The sequence below is a fragment of the Nipponia nippon genome, unplaced genomic scaffold (genome assembly GCF_047370975.1).
Source record: "Nipponia nippon isolate SJK-2023a ecotype South Korea unplaced genomic scaffold, ASM4737097v1 scaffold_28, whole genome shotgun sequence".
In the NCBI taxonomy this organism is placed as follows: Eukaryota; Metazoa; Chordata; class Aves; order Pelecaniformes; family Threskiornithidae; genus Nipponia; species Nipponia nippon.
In genome coordinates, this window is record NW_028262345.1 from 1,474,041 (window position 1) to 1,491,885 (window position 17,845).

Below are 17,845 nucleotides of genomic sequence, written 5' to 3' on the forward strand. Positions count from 1 at the left end.
CGAAAGGACATGACATTAACAAACTACGATAAAATTGTAAAAGCTTCTGTTGCTTAAAAAAACTTCCATGGCAGCACACTCATGTGATACTGCATTTTATTCTGAGAAATAATTTTCCCTCTTGCTCATCATCCCTTCCTAGACCAGGGCTACCCTGACCATTCACTTCAGCTGGCAGGTTTCCATCACAGAAAAACATCCGAAGAGCACACGAAAGCAGCTGTTGCCATGTATCACTCACCATCCCCTTTCACAAATAACTGCACAGCAGCTCAGGCCAACGCAAGGCTGATGAACTGGTAGGCTGCTATCTGGTGATCATTTTCAGATACTCTCTTTCCCCAGGAAAAAAACACCCTCAAATAAATTCACCAGACCATTTCTTTACTGGAGTTTAGAGTTGAAGCCATTACCCGAGAGCAGAGCAAGCCCCTCTCTCTGGTATACCGAAGGGACAGCTTGAAATGCACCTAAATTTGCACCTGCTGAAGGAACGTGCTTTAGCATAAGCAGTTCCATGACAGCATTTCTCTCCGCAGTGTGGCTCAATAAATAAATCATTCAATTCAAAACCCATGCACAGCTAGAACCCTGTTATTGCACCTCAAGCATCCAGAGTCAAGAACAAGAAAGGACCGTGCTGACCCTGTTTTCCTTCACAATACATATTTAAATAGAGAAAAAATCAGAGCGCCGTGAATGGAGAAATTAAATACCAGAGTTTAAGAATCACAGTCATTTTTCATCTCTTGTTACCAGTGGATAGATTTACACACACGAGTCCTGAATCTCCTCTGTGCCTGGGAATGGAGTGAAGGACAAGCCCCATCCGCTGGGCAATGAAACCCCGCAGCCCCGATGACACACGGATGCCGCCGTAGCCCGGTGCAACGCTGCTCCTGGATTCATTACATCCTCCTGTGCAGCACAGGAGAGAAGAGCTAACTTCTGTATTTCCATTCCATAGTCCTAAAGAGCACAAATATACGGCAAATGGCCAAAGCAAGCAAATGGCACAACTCTTGGAAGTCTCCTTGCTGGTGGATCTCCTAGATCCCCATGCAGGCATCTTGCCGACTGCCTGACTGTACGCTTCAGAATAAAAGGCAGCAAAGACAACAGGACAAAACTCCTCTTTACCTCCAAACTGCCACTTCCATTGTTAGACGTCTAAACTGCTCGTGTCAACTAACGATCTCAGAGCTACATACAAATCCCACGATGAACAGAGGGTATGGTGCAACATGCTCTTAAAAAAGGAAAAGGACAGAGCACACCACAGTGTTAACCCTGTTTCATGTCGAGTGCTGCCCTACCCAGATCACTGTTCTGCGGCGAAACTCCAAAAACCAGTCAGTCATACCCTTGTCCTTAATAATTATTATCCTAATTAATGAATGAATTTATCCTTTAGTATTATCATAACAGCTACAGAGTAATAGATGTTAATTATGCAGTTCTTAAAGGCTTCTAATGCAATTCAATACCTTCTCTCTTCCCTGCAGATGCTAGTTTACTTTCAAAAAGCCTGGAACAGACCCAAGTTTTTCAAACACACTACACCTTGGCAGCGCTTTGGCATCGCCTTAGCTTTGAACACAGCCCAACAGCACTTTTCAGGCTGCTTGCCAGCATCATGCATTCTTTATTAATCCACATTACTATTGTCACTTCATTTTTATTTATCGCTGTTGAGAGCAGAAGGCATGTAGTATATGACCTAAGATCAACCATTCAAGCACAGAACATCAAGTGATGGATTAGCATTGTGGAAACAAGGATTTTAGTCGCTTTCTTTTGACTAACATAAAACAGCCCTCCTCACCCGAGAAATGCTTAGGACAGAGGTTTCAACATTTGTGAACATCTGGAAGGATAGGGTAAAAATACTCAATCCATAAAGGCCTATGGTCAGGTTTTAAGAAGTTTTGGGGGACTTAGAAATAAATACCCAGTATCACAACAGGGATTTTCAAACACTTGCAAACACGTGAGGTACCTAACTCTCACGGGCAAACTTGTGGGTGGAAGTTACATTTCTCAAGGCATTTTGTTGCAGTTGTCTTCAGGCAAGCGGTACCAAATGTCAGAAAAGAAGTACAGAAAACAAGCTAGCGGGGAAAGACCATGATGGTGACCGGCGTTTTAATGCATTTTAAACCAGAGAAATGTTTCCTGAGCTCTTCTGAGCAGATAAAGCTTTAGGACGTACTGAGGGTCCCTATACGCAGTTTGTACAAAGCAGCTATCGCTACGAAATCAGAGCGTAGCCTTGCAGTTCAGTGCACGTTCATCTTACACCTGCTTCAGTTTAGCTGCACCACCACTGAAATATTCCACCAGCCATGGGGTGGATTTGGTTTTCATCCTTGGTAGGACTCGTCCAGCAGCGACATGGACACTAGGCCTCGGGTGGAAGAGGGGGCTGAGAACGCACGGGTAGGGGCAGGAGACTGCAGCCAGACTGCAATAGGCATAATGCGAACCTTTACCTGAATTTACTCTTCAATAAAAGGGCACAGTAACTGCTTTTGTTTAGCAGAATCTTCTTTAAACAAGAAAGGCAGAAAATTCTATATTAAGAAAGGAGAAGCAGGTTAACACGCATTCCGAAAACACCTTTTGCATTGGGTAGGACCCATCTTGGATGCTCCAAATACATATTTCCCCTTAACAAAGATGAGACCAGCTTTTCTCTCTTTTTTTTTTTTTTTAATACGTCTCTATAAAACAAGTACATATGTGTGTGTTAGAATTTGTCCCTTAGAGTCATCTGTTTAAAGAACTGTAGCTTTTCACAGAAGGAATGTTAGTAGCACTTACTCAGTAACTGTTCTCTAGGTGTTTGAGCTTCAATCACACAAGACAAAACTATTTATATGTTAAAGAACAAGCCTTTAAGACAAAAAACAGTCATACAAAAGGTTTTCGAATGTTTGACTCAAAAATCCTACTGCAAGCAATTTGTGGTTTTTAGCATGGACTATCACATGCAGACAGAACCAGCAAACCATACTTTAGACGTTAGTAGTCTGAGTAAGACATTTGCTTCTGTGAAAATATATTCCACTCTCCTCTCCCCACAAACCACCCAGGATGGGGAGTCCTGTCTGTTCTTCCTACTTGGATCCCGTTTTTTCCTGGCATTCTCACTGCTGCCCTTGAAGCACTTATTATTGCAACCACGCTTCCAGCCATGGAACGCTGGATGGGGTTGCCTTCAGAGTTTTGCAAATGCTGTTCTTCAAACAGAAGATACCAAACTTGAATCTCCTGCAAGGCAGAGCTGGGAGATACAAGCGGCATAGATTTGCGTAAATGCCTTCATCTAGTACATCAGAGACCTTATTCTATCAATCAAAACGAACACAGCACAGACAGGCAATGGTTGCCTTGAACAAAAAACAGGAACAGGGCAAAGTACTGTGCATCCTGCACAACAAAGCCGCGTGGCTCAGCTTACTGCCAGCGTGGAGTCTGCAAATGCGAGCAGAAAAATGGAGAAAACTCATGCTTGGACCACGAGAGCTTCCTGCTTCGAGAACAGCCTTAGAAATGTACCTCAGTCGCAGCAGAAAGAGGCTTCCTTTGCAGGACGTTGGCATTATCCCATGAAAAGCAGCAAACAGAGAAGGTAGTGTGGCTCCGTCCTGAGACCGCAACAGTCAGTCTGTGTTTAAGGGTCTATCATGAGATCTAGTCCTAAGATTTTTTCAAAACATCACTCATGCTTGCATGGTCTGACATTTCTGGTTTCTACTCCCTGTCATTTCTGTTTCAACAATCTACCTGTGATGATGAAAATGAACAATAAAAAACACAAGAGGTGGCTAGACTTTAAGGTCTCCCTTTGAACTTGAACGTCTTTACAACTGGTCTCTTGTTCTCTCCTTGCCATTCAAAATTTCACAAAAAAATGATGTTTGTAGTGTAGAAATATCGCAAATCTCACATTGTAATTAGTATTGCATGTTTTTTCTTTTTCTTTTCCTTTCATTTTTCAAAATAAAAGCTTAGATTAGCCATTCTTACGTTATAATACTGAAATAAATATGCAGGTAGTTGCTGCTGCAATGTCACGCAAACAAATCCAAAAACATTAAAAGGGCAGATTTTCAGCCTGCTTTACAACGCAACAAAACATGCCGGATGGATTAGCCTATTTCAACCTTTTTGCAGGCTCTTACTTTTGTTGATTTATTCTCGACACACAGAGTAACCCCTTTTAAATGTGTTGCAGACCTTGTAAATTCTTTGCTCATCCCCGTGGAACTTAGCAAGGATTGCAAACGCTGTCAACGGACCTTCGCAGCCTACAGGTACAGCATAAACTCATAAAGGTCTCAGACATTCCCTGTGGTCCGTTAAGGACCATGCTTATTGTTCAGGCTTGCAACTACTGTCTACAGAGTTCAGAGGTTCCCAGGTACAGTCCTCACGCCACCTCTCCCAGGATTTTATCCTTCTCTGTTTCCTACACAAAAAGCAGTCTCTAACGCTCTTTAGAGACATCTTCCTCCCTAGCCAAAATGCACGTGGCATACTCTCTGCACTCTGGGAAAGTGCAAACTCAAAGCATTATTCGTTTTCCCAAAAACCTTTCCTCAGATTTCAAGCATTTGTAGATTGTTTTAAAAAGTCTCCTTTCCCTTCAGTCATCCATCCATCCATCCCTTCTTTTAGCACAGACAGGGATTTTGTTTACATGTATTTTAATAACAGCAATCATTCAACAGCAGTAACTGTACCTCTCCTGAAAGCAATCTTCTAGAAATGAAAGTTAAACAGTGCAATCTTACTTGGAAAAAAGGACAATCCACCTACATTGCTCTAAAAAACCAAAACCAAACCAAACCCCCCTATCATCAGCTCTTTCCAATAAGATTTAAAACCCTACCTTTCTCATTTGCTAGTTTTCATGTTTAAATTTGTTCAAAGAAATCAGAAGAAGAATCCTACCTTTCCACTTTTCAGAAACACTTGGAACAGCTCTCTATATACTCCCACTTCTTCTTAAGAGCTAATAAACTGGATTAATTTTTCGAGGTCTCTAAGTAGAAGAAAAGCTGAATAGAGACTTTAAAAAAACCCCTCTGAACCTCACATAAAGCTTGTATTTCACAAGCTGACTTGCAGCAGCAATGTGCCACAAATACAACTCCAAAAAATTTTTTTTCAAACCTTATCTGGGAAGGTTTTGCAAAATAGGCATCAAACAATAATTCTCTTTACACCACTACAATTACACTTACAGATGGGAAAGAGCGGGATAGAATTTCCTTAGTGTAAATGCTGAACTGTAGTCTGCCAAACACAACTAAGACTGAGCTGGATGTTTTAGAAGTCTAGTGTTCCAAAGCTTTGGTTTTGTTGTCTGCTACAGGGTGAAATGACAAAATAAATGTCTTTTTATGGACCACACAACACACAGATTGTATCTGCACAGTCCAAACTGGGCAAGGCACAGCAGTATAATGCATTCAACCCCAAAGCTAGGGTTTTAGCTTATTTCTCTAAGATCTGTAATCTGAAATTGCCAGGATGGCCAAATGCCCTTGCTCTTCCTCATGCTATCTGTTTTTGCAACAAATCACAAATATCTTAAAGCTTTTCTATTTATATGGGTTTAGCCTTAATTATCAGACCTCATTTTCTCTGTGTCCATCTAAGAAATCAAGGAGATTTTTGTAAGCTGCTGCAGTAGGCTGAACACCAGCGCTAGTAGCATATCCAAAAGGTGAGCAAAGTGAAATTTGTTTTACAGGCTTTTTTTCTCCCTTCTTCAATATTTTGGCCCGATACAGATGCGTCCTGCCAAAATCTCTCCCCACTGTGCTATCATTCCATGAGCTATTTCACACCTCCCATTCAATTCTAACATGGAGCCAAACCCATCCAGACACCGCTGGTATCCAATGCGTGACAGAATGGAATCTTTCCCTGGACATTAGGAGAGGCCATGGGATGTCAGGGGTGAAGTATCTCCACGGTAGAAATGATGCTCAGCTGTGCAGCTCCTGCCATGCCTTTCCGTTCATTGAATCCAGATGCCACAAGTTTCTCAGCTTTGTAAGTATCTGAGAGACAGGGACAGAGACTAACACGCGAGAGGTGAATCACAGACTTGGGGTGGGGAGCAATTCTAGCTAGTCAGAAAGATTACTTTAAAAAAAAAAAAGAAAAAGAAAAAAGGAAAAGGTGACTGGTTCTATGCTCATCCTTTGAAGTGATGAGGCCAACTCCCAGTGCTTTCATTTTAGTTTAGTAACACTGAAAAAGCAGGTAACAGAACTTCTCAGCAGTTGGGCACGGTTCACAGCCTCCGATCTATCGGACAGCAGCTCAGTTAAGCCCTGCTGTAGCATCTTCCTTAGCTAAGGCACGGAATTCACCACATTGTCCCCACACAAACTGAATCTCTGCACTGTATTCTCAGAAACATCCCTGCAAAGCATCTGAGCGTCTGACAGAAGCGTCAGACGAGCTGCTGGACAGCTGGGCTCACGTCCATCAGTGCACCATACATGCCTTGCACGCGATGCACTGGCCATTGGCTACTCCTGGGGCTTGCTCCTGCATGAACGTATTCTACAGGGTTTAAGGACACGATTATACCTGAAGGTGTCCTGTTAATCTTTAGAGATGTCAGTAAGGTAGGTAGAAAGATCAGAAGTGGTATGCTTCAGGGTTAGAGAAAAAAACATTCTATAAAATATTCGCATTTCTATGGGCCCACCTGCACTAGTCAGGAAAGAATACAAGGTTCATCTCTGCATTAAGCACTGCGAATGCAGTCCCAAACGTGAGGACTCAAAATGTACAGAAATTCCCGTTTCCTTAACTCCCCTGAAAAATCCCACTCTCGGCCACTGTACTGCACTTGGCTGGGACAAAGATATGTGTCCACCAGTAAATTTTGCAGTGCTGCTTGTTAGCTTGGATTGCTTGTCTGAAAAGCGATTATTGTATGACACTGGCTAGAGCCGAGTTAAACAGTACTAGCAAAATGCCCCAAAACCAGGCAATTTTGAGAGAGTGTTCACTTTCAGCCTCTCTTCCCTCTCCCAAGAGCACTATTTATATATACATGTCTACACACATTGTGCATGTGTGTACTTGCACCGTAAGAGCTGACAAGAGGGGCATTACTCCGTGTGTTTCTATCACACTAACTACGCTGCTGTAGCTCAGCTTGTGCCAAGCTCCCCCTTCAAAACGGAGCGGGATCCTTTGCTCCCCAGCTCTCTCTGAACACACTACACCGGCGCGCACACGGAGCTGGGGCAGACGAGCAAGTACACTGCGAATTCACAACCTGTCTCTGTGTGTACTAATGTCACTACGCTGGTACAATCCGGCAGCAAATACTTCCCTACCCCACACAATTCAAATGCAGGCAACACAGGTGTGCCTATTCCATACGCTTCCTTTTAGCACCTGAGAAACGTCAGCAGAATCACATAAAGGGCTTTAAAAATGGAGACAGACACCACAGTGATTCCCATTAATGTTCAGCATAAATGGATAAGATGGACACTCAAGAAGCGCCAAGATGAATCATGAAAAGAACTGCTATGTTAAGACCACTCTCAAGTGAATTTGTCAACACAATATGTCTCCTACAAACAACAATTTCATTCAACATATTAAAATATGATAACCTATCATGTGGCATTTTACAAAGTCACTATCCACGTATTAGCAGACAGGGAATCTGTGGTACAAAGCGGCAGATTTATCTGCCCAAAGCATTTTGATACCACAGTAGCAGAGGCAGTGAAAGAATTTCATACCAGATGTCTGGAGACATAACTGGGAACAGATCAAGAATCCCCATCTCCTGGCTGCCAGCAGCACGCCTCGATCAACAAAAATACTGGCCGGCATTCTCCCTCACGTACTTCCTCTGTTTACGTATCTGGTGCGTCCGTGTGTCAATGTACACTCCCCCCACAACTGACAGACGTACGTACGCCCAGCCTAAGCATACGCGCTTGTGTCTCTAGGCTAATCGCTGTGCAGCTCTGCACAAACTGTAGCGAGGATTATTTGCTTAACAGACTCCTTTTTCTCCCCTCGATGCTTCTTTTCTTTTCTTAAAATTAGCTGGTCACAGTACCACAGACAGCATCCTTTTGAGGACTGAGCTACTGAAGAAGTGGAAAAAGCCACACATGCTGCAGAAAAGTGTCACATCAACATATTACGAGGCTGTGTTGCCAAACATAATGCAATGCAGTCTGCAAAACGAGGTGGGGGGAGAAAACACGGCATTTACCTGACAAGAGATCTGTACAAGGTAGACCAGTTCCTTGGATTCACAGCCGTTTCTCGTTACTTCATTCTGTTCCTCCGGGAGCGAAAGCTACACCAAGGGAGGGGGTGGAGAAAAGAGGGAGAGAGAAAGACCAGGTCAGTGAGCAGGGATAAGCCAGGCATGTAATAATGCACGAAGCACAACATTCACATCAACTTGCTCCAAGACATGCTGAGTATCAGGGAATCAGGGAAGCACTTGTCTGTCTGGAGTTGTCAGATAGAAAATACTCAGCATTCATGGCTTACACACAGCCTCGAATGCCATTGGATTTTGGCATCTCACCTGACAGTTTAAAAATAAAAATATGGTTCAAAAATAAAACAATCTTAGGAAGGCAAGGGGATTAAACCTCTAGCTTAGAATGCTGCAAAATTAATTGTTCACTGAAAATATCTCTCTAAATATTCATGTATCAGAGAACAGTGATTCCTCTCCCCCCCTGCAATTTTATTCATTTTTTATTTTATATGTTCAGGCAGACATTAGATAATAAAACATACCTCCTAATTTCAGTGTTGTCAAGCAATTTACCACAACAGAGAGCTTTATGGCACCATTCATCACATACAGAGTCATTAAATACAACATCAGGATGTGCTTTTTTTCAGAGCAGCGAGGAGAGGTTTAACCATGTCATTCCTGTCCAGGTACCCAGCGCCTTGGCTAGTCCTACTGCTAGTCCTGCCACTCCCACGAGTCCTGATACCCTACACTTAAAATGGCTTACTTTTAGTGATCTTCTCTGAAAACAGAAATTACAAAGTGATCGTAAGCAAGTTAAGACTGTTTGCAAAGCAAATAAAAACAGGAAATATCTTGCAAAAAAGTTGTTTTATAAAAGAAAGAGAGATCCTTATCCAGTGCAGAGGCCCAGGAATAGAAAACCATGAAATACTGCCTTAAACACAGAACAGGACGAGGTATCTCAACCTCTCTGCACACGCACAGCCATCATTGCTACCTTTACTCCTCGTATGATGGACATGAAATTGTACCGTGAAAGCACTGCTGTACTTGCCAGAAGAGTTATTCGCTTTCTTTCTTAAGCAGAAATGATGCCAGCTTAAAAATAGAAGCACTGAAGAAGAGTCCAGGACTTTTTACACAAAGGTCTTTTGGAACAACACTTTCTTTCTTGGAAAATGTGTGCATAAAAATGTAAGTCTGTTAAAAAAACGTAATTAGCTAAGACCCCAAAAAACCCAACAACAAATGAAAGCAGAAATGAACACAAGTCTGAGGAGAAAAATAACAAATTGCCATATTTTAATGAATGTAAGCAAGAGAAAATCAGAACCAGGTGATTAGAGGCACGTACCTCCTGAGAAGGAGGGAGATGTAAGGCAAAGTTCTCTTACATATAAATGACCACCGATACCCAGAGTGAATTTAACCTTGCATTTTGCCAGTATCTCTCTCCTCTTTGGAAGGACGCTGCATAGCACACAAATTCAGCACTCTTCCCTCACCAGGCCTAACTTCCTGAATACCACTTCTTTCCTGATGGTTGTATACATGATTGCAGATAATTAAAAAGATTGTTGGACCAAAGAAAGTCTTTGGATTGCCATAATTTATTATATTTTTACAACATTAAATGTATCTAGAAGAAGAGAGAGCATGTGTGCAAATGCTCGCCACTCCCTCGTGCTGGTTATGCAAATAAAACTTTCTCCTGCTTTGTGGCAGTCCTTTTTGGCAAGAAAAGGCCAATTTTCCTTCAAAGGATTTGTATCAGAAATCAAGTTTGCACCTTCGGTCTTCACTGTTGCCTAACCGTGTAGAGCCGCTGAAAAAAAATGGTATCTAACTGGGGACATCTAAGAGCCTTTTGCTGAGGCTGCTCTTTACATTAAACTACAAGGACATATAAAGTCTCAAAACACTGTGCAAGCTCTTGAGGATGAAATCCACCCAGTGCCACCTCCATTTGGATACTATCTTTACTCCCTCATAAATCACCTCTCCAGAAAACCCATGAAACGTCTCCCTCGGCCGCTGTTGCAGCTTCTCCTGCACCGCTTTCTCAGCACACTCTCTTTTTCGCCTTTCAGACAGCCTCTCGTTCCACCTATAAATTCTCCCTTCAAAGCGAGCTTTCTCCTATAAAGCTTTCCAGTGAGAACCTTAAAGGTTTTTACGCATGCTCACATCCTCATAAGGCTGGTGTGCAATACAGTCCCAGAGATAAATCTTTCTAAGTGCTGTGGAGGACCTTTCACATGGTGAGCTGAATTCCACTAAAAAAATGGCATTGCAGAAAAAGGCAATTTTAAAGATTTTTAAGAATGACTTTTCTGTGTGATTAACAGGGTGTAGCCTGCTGCCATTAATGTGATTAAATACCACCATTATTTATTTCTGTATTGCACGTCCTTCACCCCCCCACTTTATCATCATTCTTTGCTATCAAATTTCACTTTTAAAGTGCTACTAAGTTTTGAAAATAACAGTCAAAGAAAAACAAAATAACAAAGCATGCAGTAAAGGAAAGCTAATACATAGCTGGAGATACTTTCCACATTTGTCAGGTAACAAGGAACTCCAGTTCAATTAAACGTGGGTTTCCTACTCAGGGAGGAAAGTTTCCATCCTTTAATCTTCCCTATGCTTATTTAGGGTACATACACCTACTCTATCAACCCACAACGACATTTCAGGCCTTGCCTTGCCTCCCTGAAGTATATCGGTGCTAAAGGACATCAGTGCAGGCTCCACTTCACTCCGTTTACCTGAAAAGCCAGCAGCCAGGCAATGAAAATGCCAACATACAAATGCAGCAGCTCCCAAAACATATTCAAGGCCTGATTCTGTGCAACACAACGTGAGGCAGAAAAAGGTACGGGTCAAGTTAAGACAAAGGGTGAATTGCATCACCTTTCCTCTTCCAGATACTGTAATTTACACCGGTTTGGACTTAAGTCAAGCGAAGTCTGCACACAAACTCTCCAGGAATAGCAAGTGAATCACCCGTAGGCGTGAGGTCCATGTGTGTAGACGACTAAGTTACAGCGAACTTTTCATTTGAAAGAGCATACCTACCAGAGGATTAACCTACTGATTTATATTCATCAACTTTATACCCACATAGCTAGTTTCCACATCAATGCTCCTGATTGTCCCCATTTAGACAAACTCACTGTAGTGAGAAGTGACATTTTAAATCCATTGTATTGCCCTACATGCTCGTGCCTACCGAGAGGCAGAGAGAGCAGAATTGTATGCACAGGGAAATCTACTGGTTTTATCCTGTAACGTAATCGTCCTCGCAGCAAAATACCCTGGAAGATGAATATTCGCTTACGCTGCCTGTTCCCCATGCAGCAAAATTTTTGTTTTGCTCTGTTAATGCATTAAATGCTCTTCCAAAAATCGTGGATGTCATGATGTTTAAAAGCCTTTCCTCCTGCAGCATCCCTTATAAACAAAACATCCTAGAAAGTACAGGTGCACCTGGGCCCAATTTGAAATCCAGGGAGCACAAAGCAAAGGCCTCTCTTGACCTTAGTGGACTCTGAACGTGACTCACAGGCAGAATTTGTTTGACTCCAAATTGGGAAATTGATTTTCATCTTAAAGGACAGACCAAAGACAGCAGGGTCTCAAGGATACCCCTGTAAGACTGTCAGTGTGTATCATCTGCGAGAGCTGAAATGATCTGTAAATAGCATTTATGGTAACTGATCAAAGTGTTGAACAGCATACTTTACATAGATGGCTTGATATATAATCTGAAATGTTCATTTTTCACATTCAAAATGGCTGTCAAACTTCCTGAACCTGATAAACAATTATGATGCATTAGGTTCTGTTAGGTTCATTTATTATTGGGATACGTATGCTTAGCTAGCAGAAGTAGATATGACTGACTTCATAAATTAGGTTTATGGTACCCTACTCTTTTCAGTGGCAACGTTTCATGACACACAAAGAAAGCCTTAAAGACTTGGTCCTATGAACACCTCACACTTAAACAGGTGTATGGATAACGCAGACTGCTGTAAACCTTATGTCAAGGTATCATTCAAAATTGTCTTTATGCAGCTAGAGACAAGTTTGTGAGTCTCCGCTCTGCCTTTCCGCACACACCCACAAAGGACTGAGGAGCATTAGATCCTGGAGCAGGCGGGCAATTCTGCATCTACCTGCAAACCCACACTGTGTCGCTTTGTGCAGCTGACTAGCGAGAGCTGTGGTTCCTAACACAATGACGTGCCAAACGACGGGTAACGATAATAAACCAAATAGCAGCGAAGATTCCCAAGAGCAGGCGGCCAGCTGAAGAAGCAATCAGGATCTTACAGTGTCTAAATCCACTCCAACAGTTTCACCTCGGTAACTTGAAAGACAAAATTAAGCTACACGCCTGGTTCGTATACAATTTTGCCAAAAAGAGCGGGGTTTGCTAGCCGAGATTTTATTGACGGTATATACAGGCAGGACTAGCTTAAAAATGCTTCTAGTTCATGTGGTCTTCCCACTGTCTGAGAAAAAGCAGCTCATCTCTAGTAAGCTAGCAGATAAAGACAGTGATTACAGGAGTCTCCTGCAGAGGACAATTTATTGGTTGTTGCTCTTGTACAGACAAACAGCAACAAAGTAAACGGCGGGGTAAGTTTACCTCTGAATGTGCTGAATTCTGTGTGAATTCAGAAGTCTTATTCAAAAGCTCAGTAGTTTTACAGAGCACAATTCTGTGCGTGCGCATTTATCTTCCAGAACAGGGGTTAACGAGAAGAAAAAAAACACTCTCCTCGCTCCTCTCCAAAGTGGCTTTGGAAGCTCCCTTCTGCTCTCCCTCCAAGAATAATCCTCGCATCAAACTCCGGCCGATCTGTGCTCGGAGCAAAGCAGCAGGTGTTTTAAAGACTCATTTGTTTGTCTGGAGCTCCACAATTTCAAGCCTACTGTGAACCTGTCTGCAAGGCGCATGGGACCCGCCACGTTCCCTGCACGGAGATCCCAAAAGCAAGGGCTAGCGACTGCGGAGGGGGCTTTAATTAGAGCAGAGGCAGCTTTTAAGTGGCCCTGCTTCACGAGCGTGTTTCGCTTGTCAGTGTCACCACAGGCAGAAAAACAATGAAAAATATGACTTTTGAGATTCACGCATTTTTATGCTATATATGCTCCTCTTATAAACTACCAAAACTTTAAAAAATCATTTCAAGGAAAAGCACGATGTAAATCTGTTGCCAAGACCAGGATTGTTGGCTATTAAACCAAAGTGCCAAGTCCTCGCCAGGTAGGAGCTGGCTTTGCTTTGCAAGGTCAGTGGGGCTGTGTCCGCTCCTCCCAGCCGTGCCTCTGACTCCCAGATGTCAAAGTAAGCTCATTTAGATAGCTTTGTCTTTAATTTCCTTGTTTCCCTTGTTTGCCAAATGATGTTAACTCCATCAACCAGCTCTCCTGAAAAAAGGGTAATTTGTGCAAAGCTCGCCAAGCATACATTTGATTTGTCTATGAAACTCACTTATATCAACTTCTGCTTCATAAAGGCGTGAACGCTTGCTCTTAATCTCGCTCGCACGCACGTATCTCAACAAGTGAGTAACACGGGGCCGTTGGCAGAGAGCCGGCACGCAGAACAGCACATACTTAAAGAAAAGGTTACAAGAGCTTTGGCAAATCTATCCTATGTGTTTGATAGCTAACACCGTGAACTTGCCTTGCTTCCAATGACATAACTCATTTTGCATGGTGTTGTTATCTAAAGCTTAAAATCTTACGGCTAAAAAAAAATTCAAAAATTAAAACAAAAAGAAGAACAGAACAAAACAAAACAAAATAAAAAAAAAAACCAAATCCCACTCCCTTAATGGAATAGAGTTATGGTTAGAATTGTGGAAGGCATTAAGTAATTAGATGATAATTAATTAGAGAACTAAAACTATGGGCTAGGAAAACATGCTTGATTCCTTCTCCCTTCAAATCTTCTCCCTATCTGTTTCCAGGTAGAAGGAGCAGAATCCTTCCTCCCAAACTCCAAACCTGCCTGCACCACTATGCATTACTGTATTTGTGCACTGGTGACTGGCTCCTGCAGAAAGTTTTAGTGTCGCTGTGAGTACATAATTGACACAATGTTAAGCCACAGGGAGCAATTCCTAGCTATTCCAGGAAAATGTAGGCACAATGACATATATCCATTACCAAGCCTGAGCCGTCAGATGCATTTCTGGCATCTCATACCAAGATGCTGGCAGAACCGTGCCTGTCCCTGACCCTCAACAGCAGGTACATCTACTGAGGCGTTCCTCAACACACAGCCCTGCCCATGACTTGGTTTGATCTGCGTACTTGAAGTGCAATACGCGCCTTATCGCCATAAAACCGGCTGTGAAGCAACGGACAAATTGCACCTACCTGCGCATACTGTCGTGCAGACGCACGTTCTCATCACGTGAAAAATGCATTTCATGGCCATTCAAAGTAATTAAGTATACAAAATGAATATAGCTGCTCTCTGCAGATTAAGAGAAACCGCAATACTTCATAATATTAAAATTATATAAGTTTGCTGTAAAGTATAAGCAATGTAAGCCTCGTTAGCAGACCCACCCTTTTCACTTTCTGCCGCAACCTGTCCATCCGTGACCCCACGCAACCGACCGGCAGCGTCCCGGGCAGGAGGAGATTCGAGCTCCCCAGCACGGAAGGATGTGATGGGGCGGGTGGCAATGAATCAGCCCCACGGGCAAGCGTAAACTTCAGCAGGTTTCATCTCAAACATAGCACACATCTGTAGAAATCTCGAGGAGAGAAGAGATGGCAAGAATGCTGAAGAAGTGTCTTTCGCCAGGAGTTTTAAGTCAGTGGAAAGGCTGATGCTTTTCCTGGCAGAGCACGTGTCATTGTTCCAAGGAAACCTGGTAATCTTTTTATGTTTTTCCGAGATGGAATTTAAGGTTAACTCCCTGGCAAACGCAGCCAGACGCATGCAACTGAAATTTCTGCCGCTCATACGCAGCCATAGCAAAAGCTCATTAAGCTTCCAAACCACTGTTAAATCTGATAATTTTTTCGGACAGAATTAGGAATGGACTTTTTTTTTTTTTTCTTTCTAAAGCTCCACACTTCTAATGTTTCCTTGATGTCTGTCCTTTCGCTAATTTACGATGTTTGTGCAATCTAGCAAATCAGATGGGGGAAAAACCACAGGACAAACGCCACCTTTATGCATCACTTTGGAATGTATGCATTGGGTGAAAAGTATGTCTGACGGTCAAGAGCAAGAAATATGAGGCTAATTTTCCTCTGAAATATTTCTCTGCTTTATTTAAAAAAAAAAAAAACAACAAACCTCTAGGGTCCAAATATGCTTGGGACAAATGCTGAAGAAATTAAAAGCCTTAACACTGATCAAACTCAGAGATGCAGACTCATTATAAGAAAAAGCATTTATTACCTCTCAGCTCCGGTCCCTAATAGACAATACTTTCACTATCTCCTAAATTACCCTGGTGATTCAAACACCACTTCATCTTCATCTAGCTGAGTCCATTACTTACATCAGTTTGTCTTGTAATGGGGCACCTTCAAGACCTGTCTTCTGATATATTTGAAACTATTATTTTATTATATTTGATATTTTAGGTTGGCAAATCTTTTTAAGCAGGGAAAAATTTTCTAATTACTCTGACAGCATAAATTTATTTATCCGGCCTTTTTTTTTCTCTCCAGATCTATCTTGCTAAATGTACTAATTATACTCCCACATAGTTTCCCATCTTCTCCTGCTTTCTCCTTTTCATACTGAACTGTGGCTTCAGAGCAGGAAAAGAACATTTCCGACAGAGCGGCTTCTTTACCCAAGCACAAATATCCTGAAGGAATGATGAAAGTACAGACAAGAAAGAAACGTTAAAAGAATACTTCTATATCTGAAACTCCATTTCTTCACCGCTATTTGAAATCATCCCTTTGAAATCTCAAAAGCAGTATCCAAGAGCAGCAAAAAAAAAAACAAACCCAAAATTCAAACAGAGCTCAGTAAGACAAAAAAGAAAATGCATCTCCTGTAATGCCACACAAATTACTACTCCAAGCTAACCGCAGTGTGACAAAATCACTCGCTGCACGTCCGAGCCGCACGGCGCGCGGTCTATTGTACATTATCTCCAGACAATCAGTCAAACACCGCAGGCCTGCCACGCTCAGCTGTAATCAGCGCCAGGGCGAAAGGCACGCAAGCAAAGCTCTCCCAGGGCGCCCGAATTTTCATGTCAGTTTTGTAAAGCACGTACGATACGTCTGCGTAGAAGCATCGCGTAGATTAGCTCTGGCCACAGAAGTTTGCTAACGTTGGCATTGAGGTTCACTGCGTAGTTCAACTTTGTACTTGGATGCTGCAGCTGAACTCAAATGCACCTCTGCAGCAAAAAGGCAAAACGTTGCCATGATGATACCCTGGTTTTCCCTCATGGATTGAGAAGAGTACAACAGAAAACATCACGGGAACATGTAAGGAGGATACTAGTGATAGAGGTGAAATTAAATGCTGGCTTAAATTCTCTTCCTAGCAGACACAAGTTCACATCAAACCACAGGTGTACTCAGAAGGCTGGATTTACGCAAGTACAAGCACTAAGTAAATTTAAAAGGTGGTGGGATGTGTATTTTGCCTGTAGCTACTTTCAGAAGTATTTTAAGCTTGCAAATCACATGAGACAATTTTTTCCAATGGAAGCATGATTATTCAGCAGTCAGCATCCCTTCAACTGAGCTTCACCTTCAAAGACTAATAAATCCTACCATCGTTTATAAATCTGCACAGCTAGAGAAAAGGGCAGATACTAACTCCACAGCAGGATCCTTGAGGTGCTTTAATCACACTGGATGCCATAATAGTTCCATATGTGCCTTACATGCACTAGATCAGGTCTCCCTTGGGTTATTTTGTTATTTTGTTTTTAATACAAGCTTCCAATGAGGTCATGCACGCACGCTGCGCATCTCGGTACTTCTGAGAGCGGCTGGAACAGCTGTGACACTCCTTGAGTTCCTTCGCAAATCAAAACTATTGCAGAGGACAACTTTAAAGACAGGGGAGAGTACGCTGGGCTCCCATGCTGACTAGAACACGTGGAAAACACAGCTCCTGTGGCGCGAACTAGCTGCTGCAACTTTTTAAATACGCATCCACCTCAACTCTCTCGCAGGGACCTGGCAAGTGGCATCACTTTAGGATGGCAGAAAAGAGGGGCATCTCGTGAGATTTAATTACTCCTGGATTTGGCATCTGATTTAGAGGTAGATTCCAGAATGCAATGCTGGACAAAGGTTACTAAGGCTGCTGCTCACAGGTTTGTGCTAGTGGCGTGCCTTTAGAGCAGGCAACTGCCCCTGCTCAGGCAAAGCAGAGGGACACCCCCGATAGACAGAAAAATACACCGCACCTACATGCAAGCAGCAGCCAGCTTCAGACTGAAATTCAACAACAGCTTTTAGCACTGACTAAAGTTATCGGCATCGGTCTGACGGGTGTTGATTTCCATTACATTAGCTGAGAACCATGATTTTGTTTTC

General features: G+C 42.5%; 1 protein-coding gene across 8 annotated transcripts in view; it reads right to left on the reverse strand.

Annotated features, from left to right (window-relative positions):
- ARHGAP32 (Rho GTPase activating protein 32) overlaps positions 1–17,845 on the reverse strand; it is a 257,698-nt gene that overhangs the window by 93,583 nt on the left and 146,270 nt on the right. For all 8 annotated transcript variants that reach the window (XM_087763521.1, XM_087763516.1, XM_087763519.1 and 5 more), the window contains one exon: positions 8,279–8,365. In XM_087763521.1, coding sequence (XP_087619647.1) covers positions 8,279–8,365 — 87 coding nt within the window. The remainder of the gene's footprint in view (positions 1–8,278; positions 8,366–17,845) is intronic.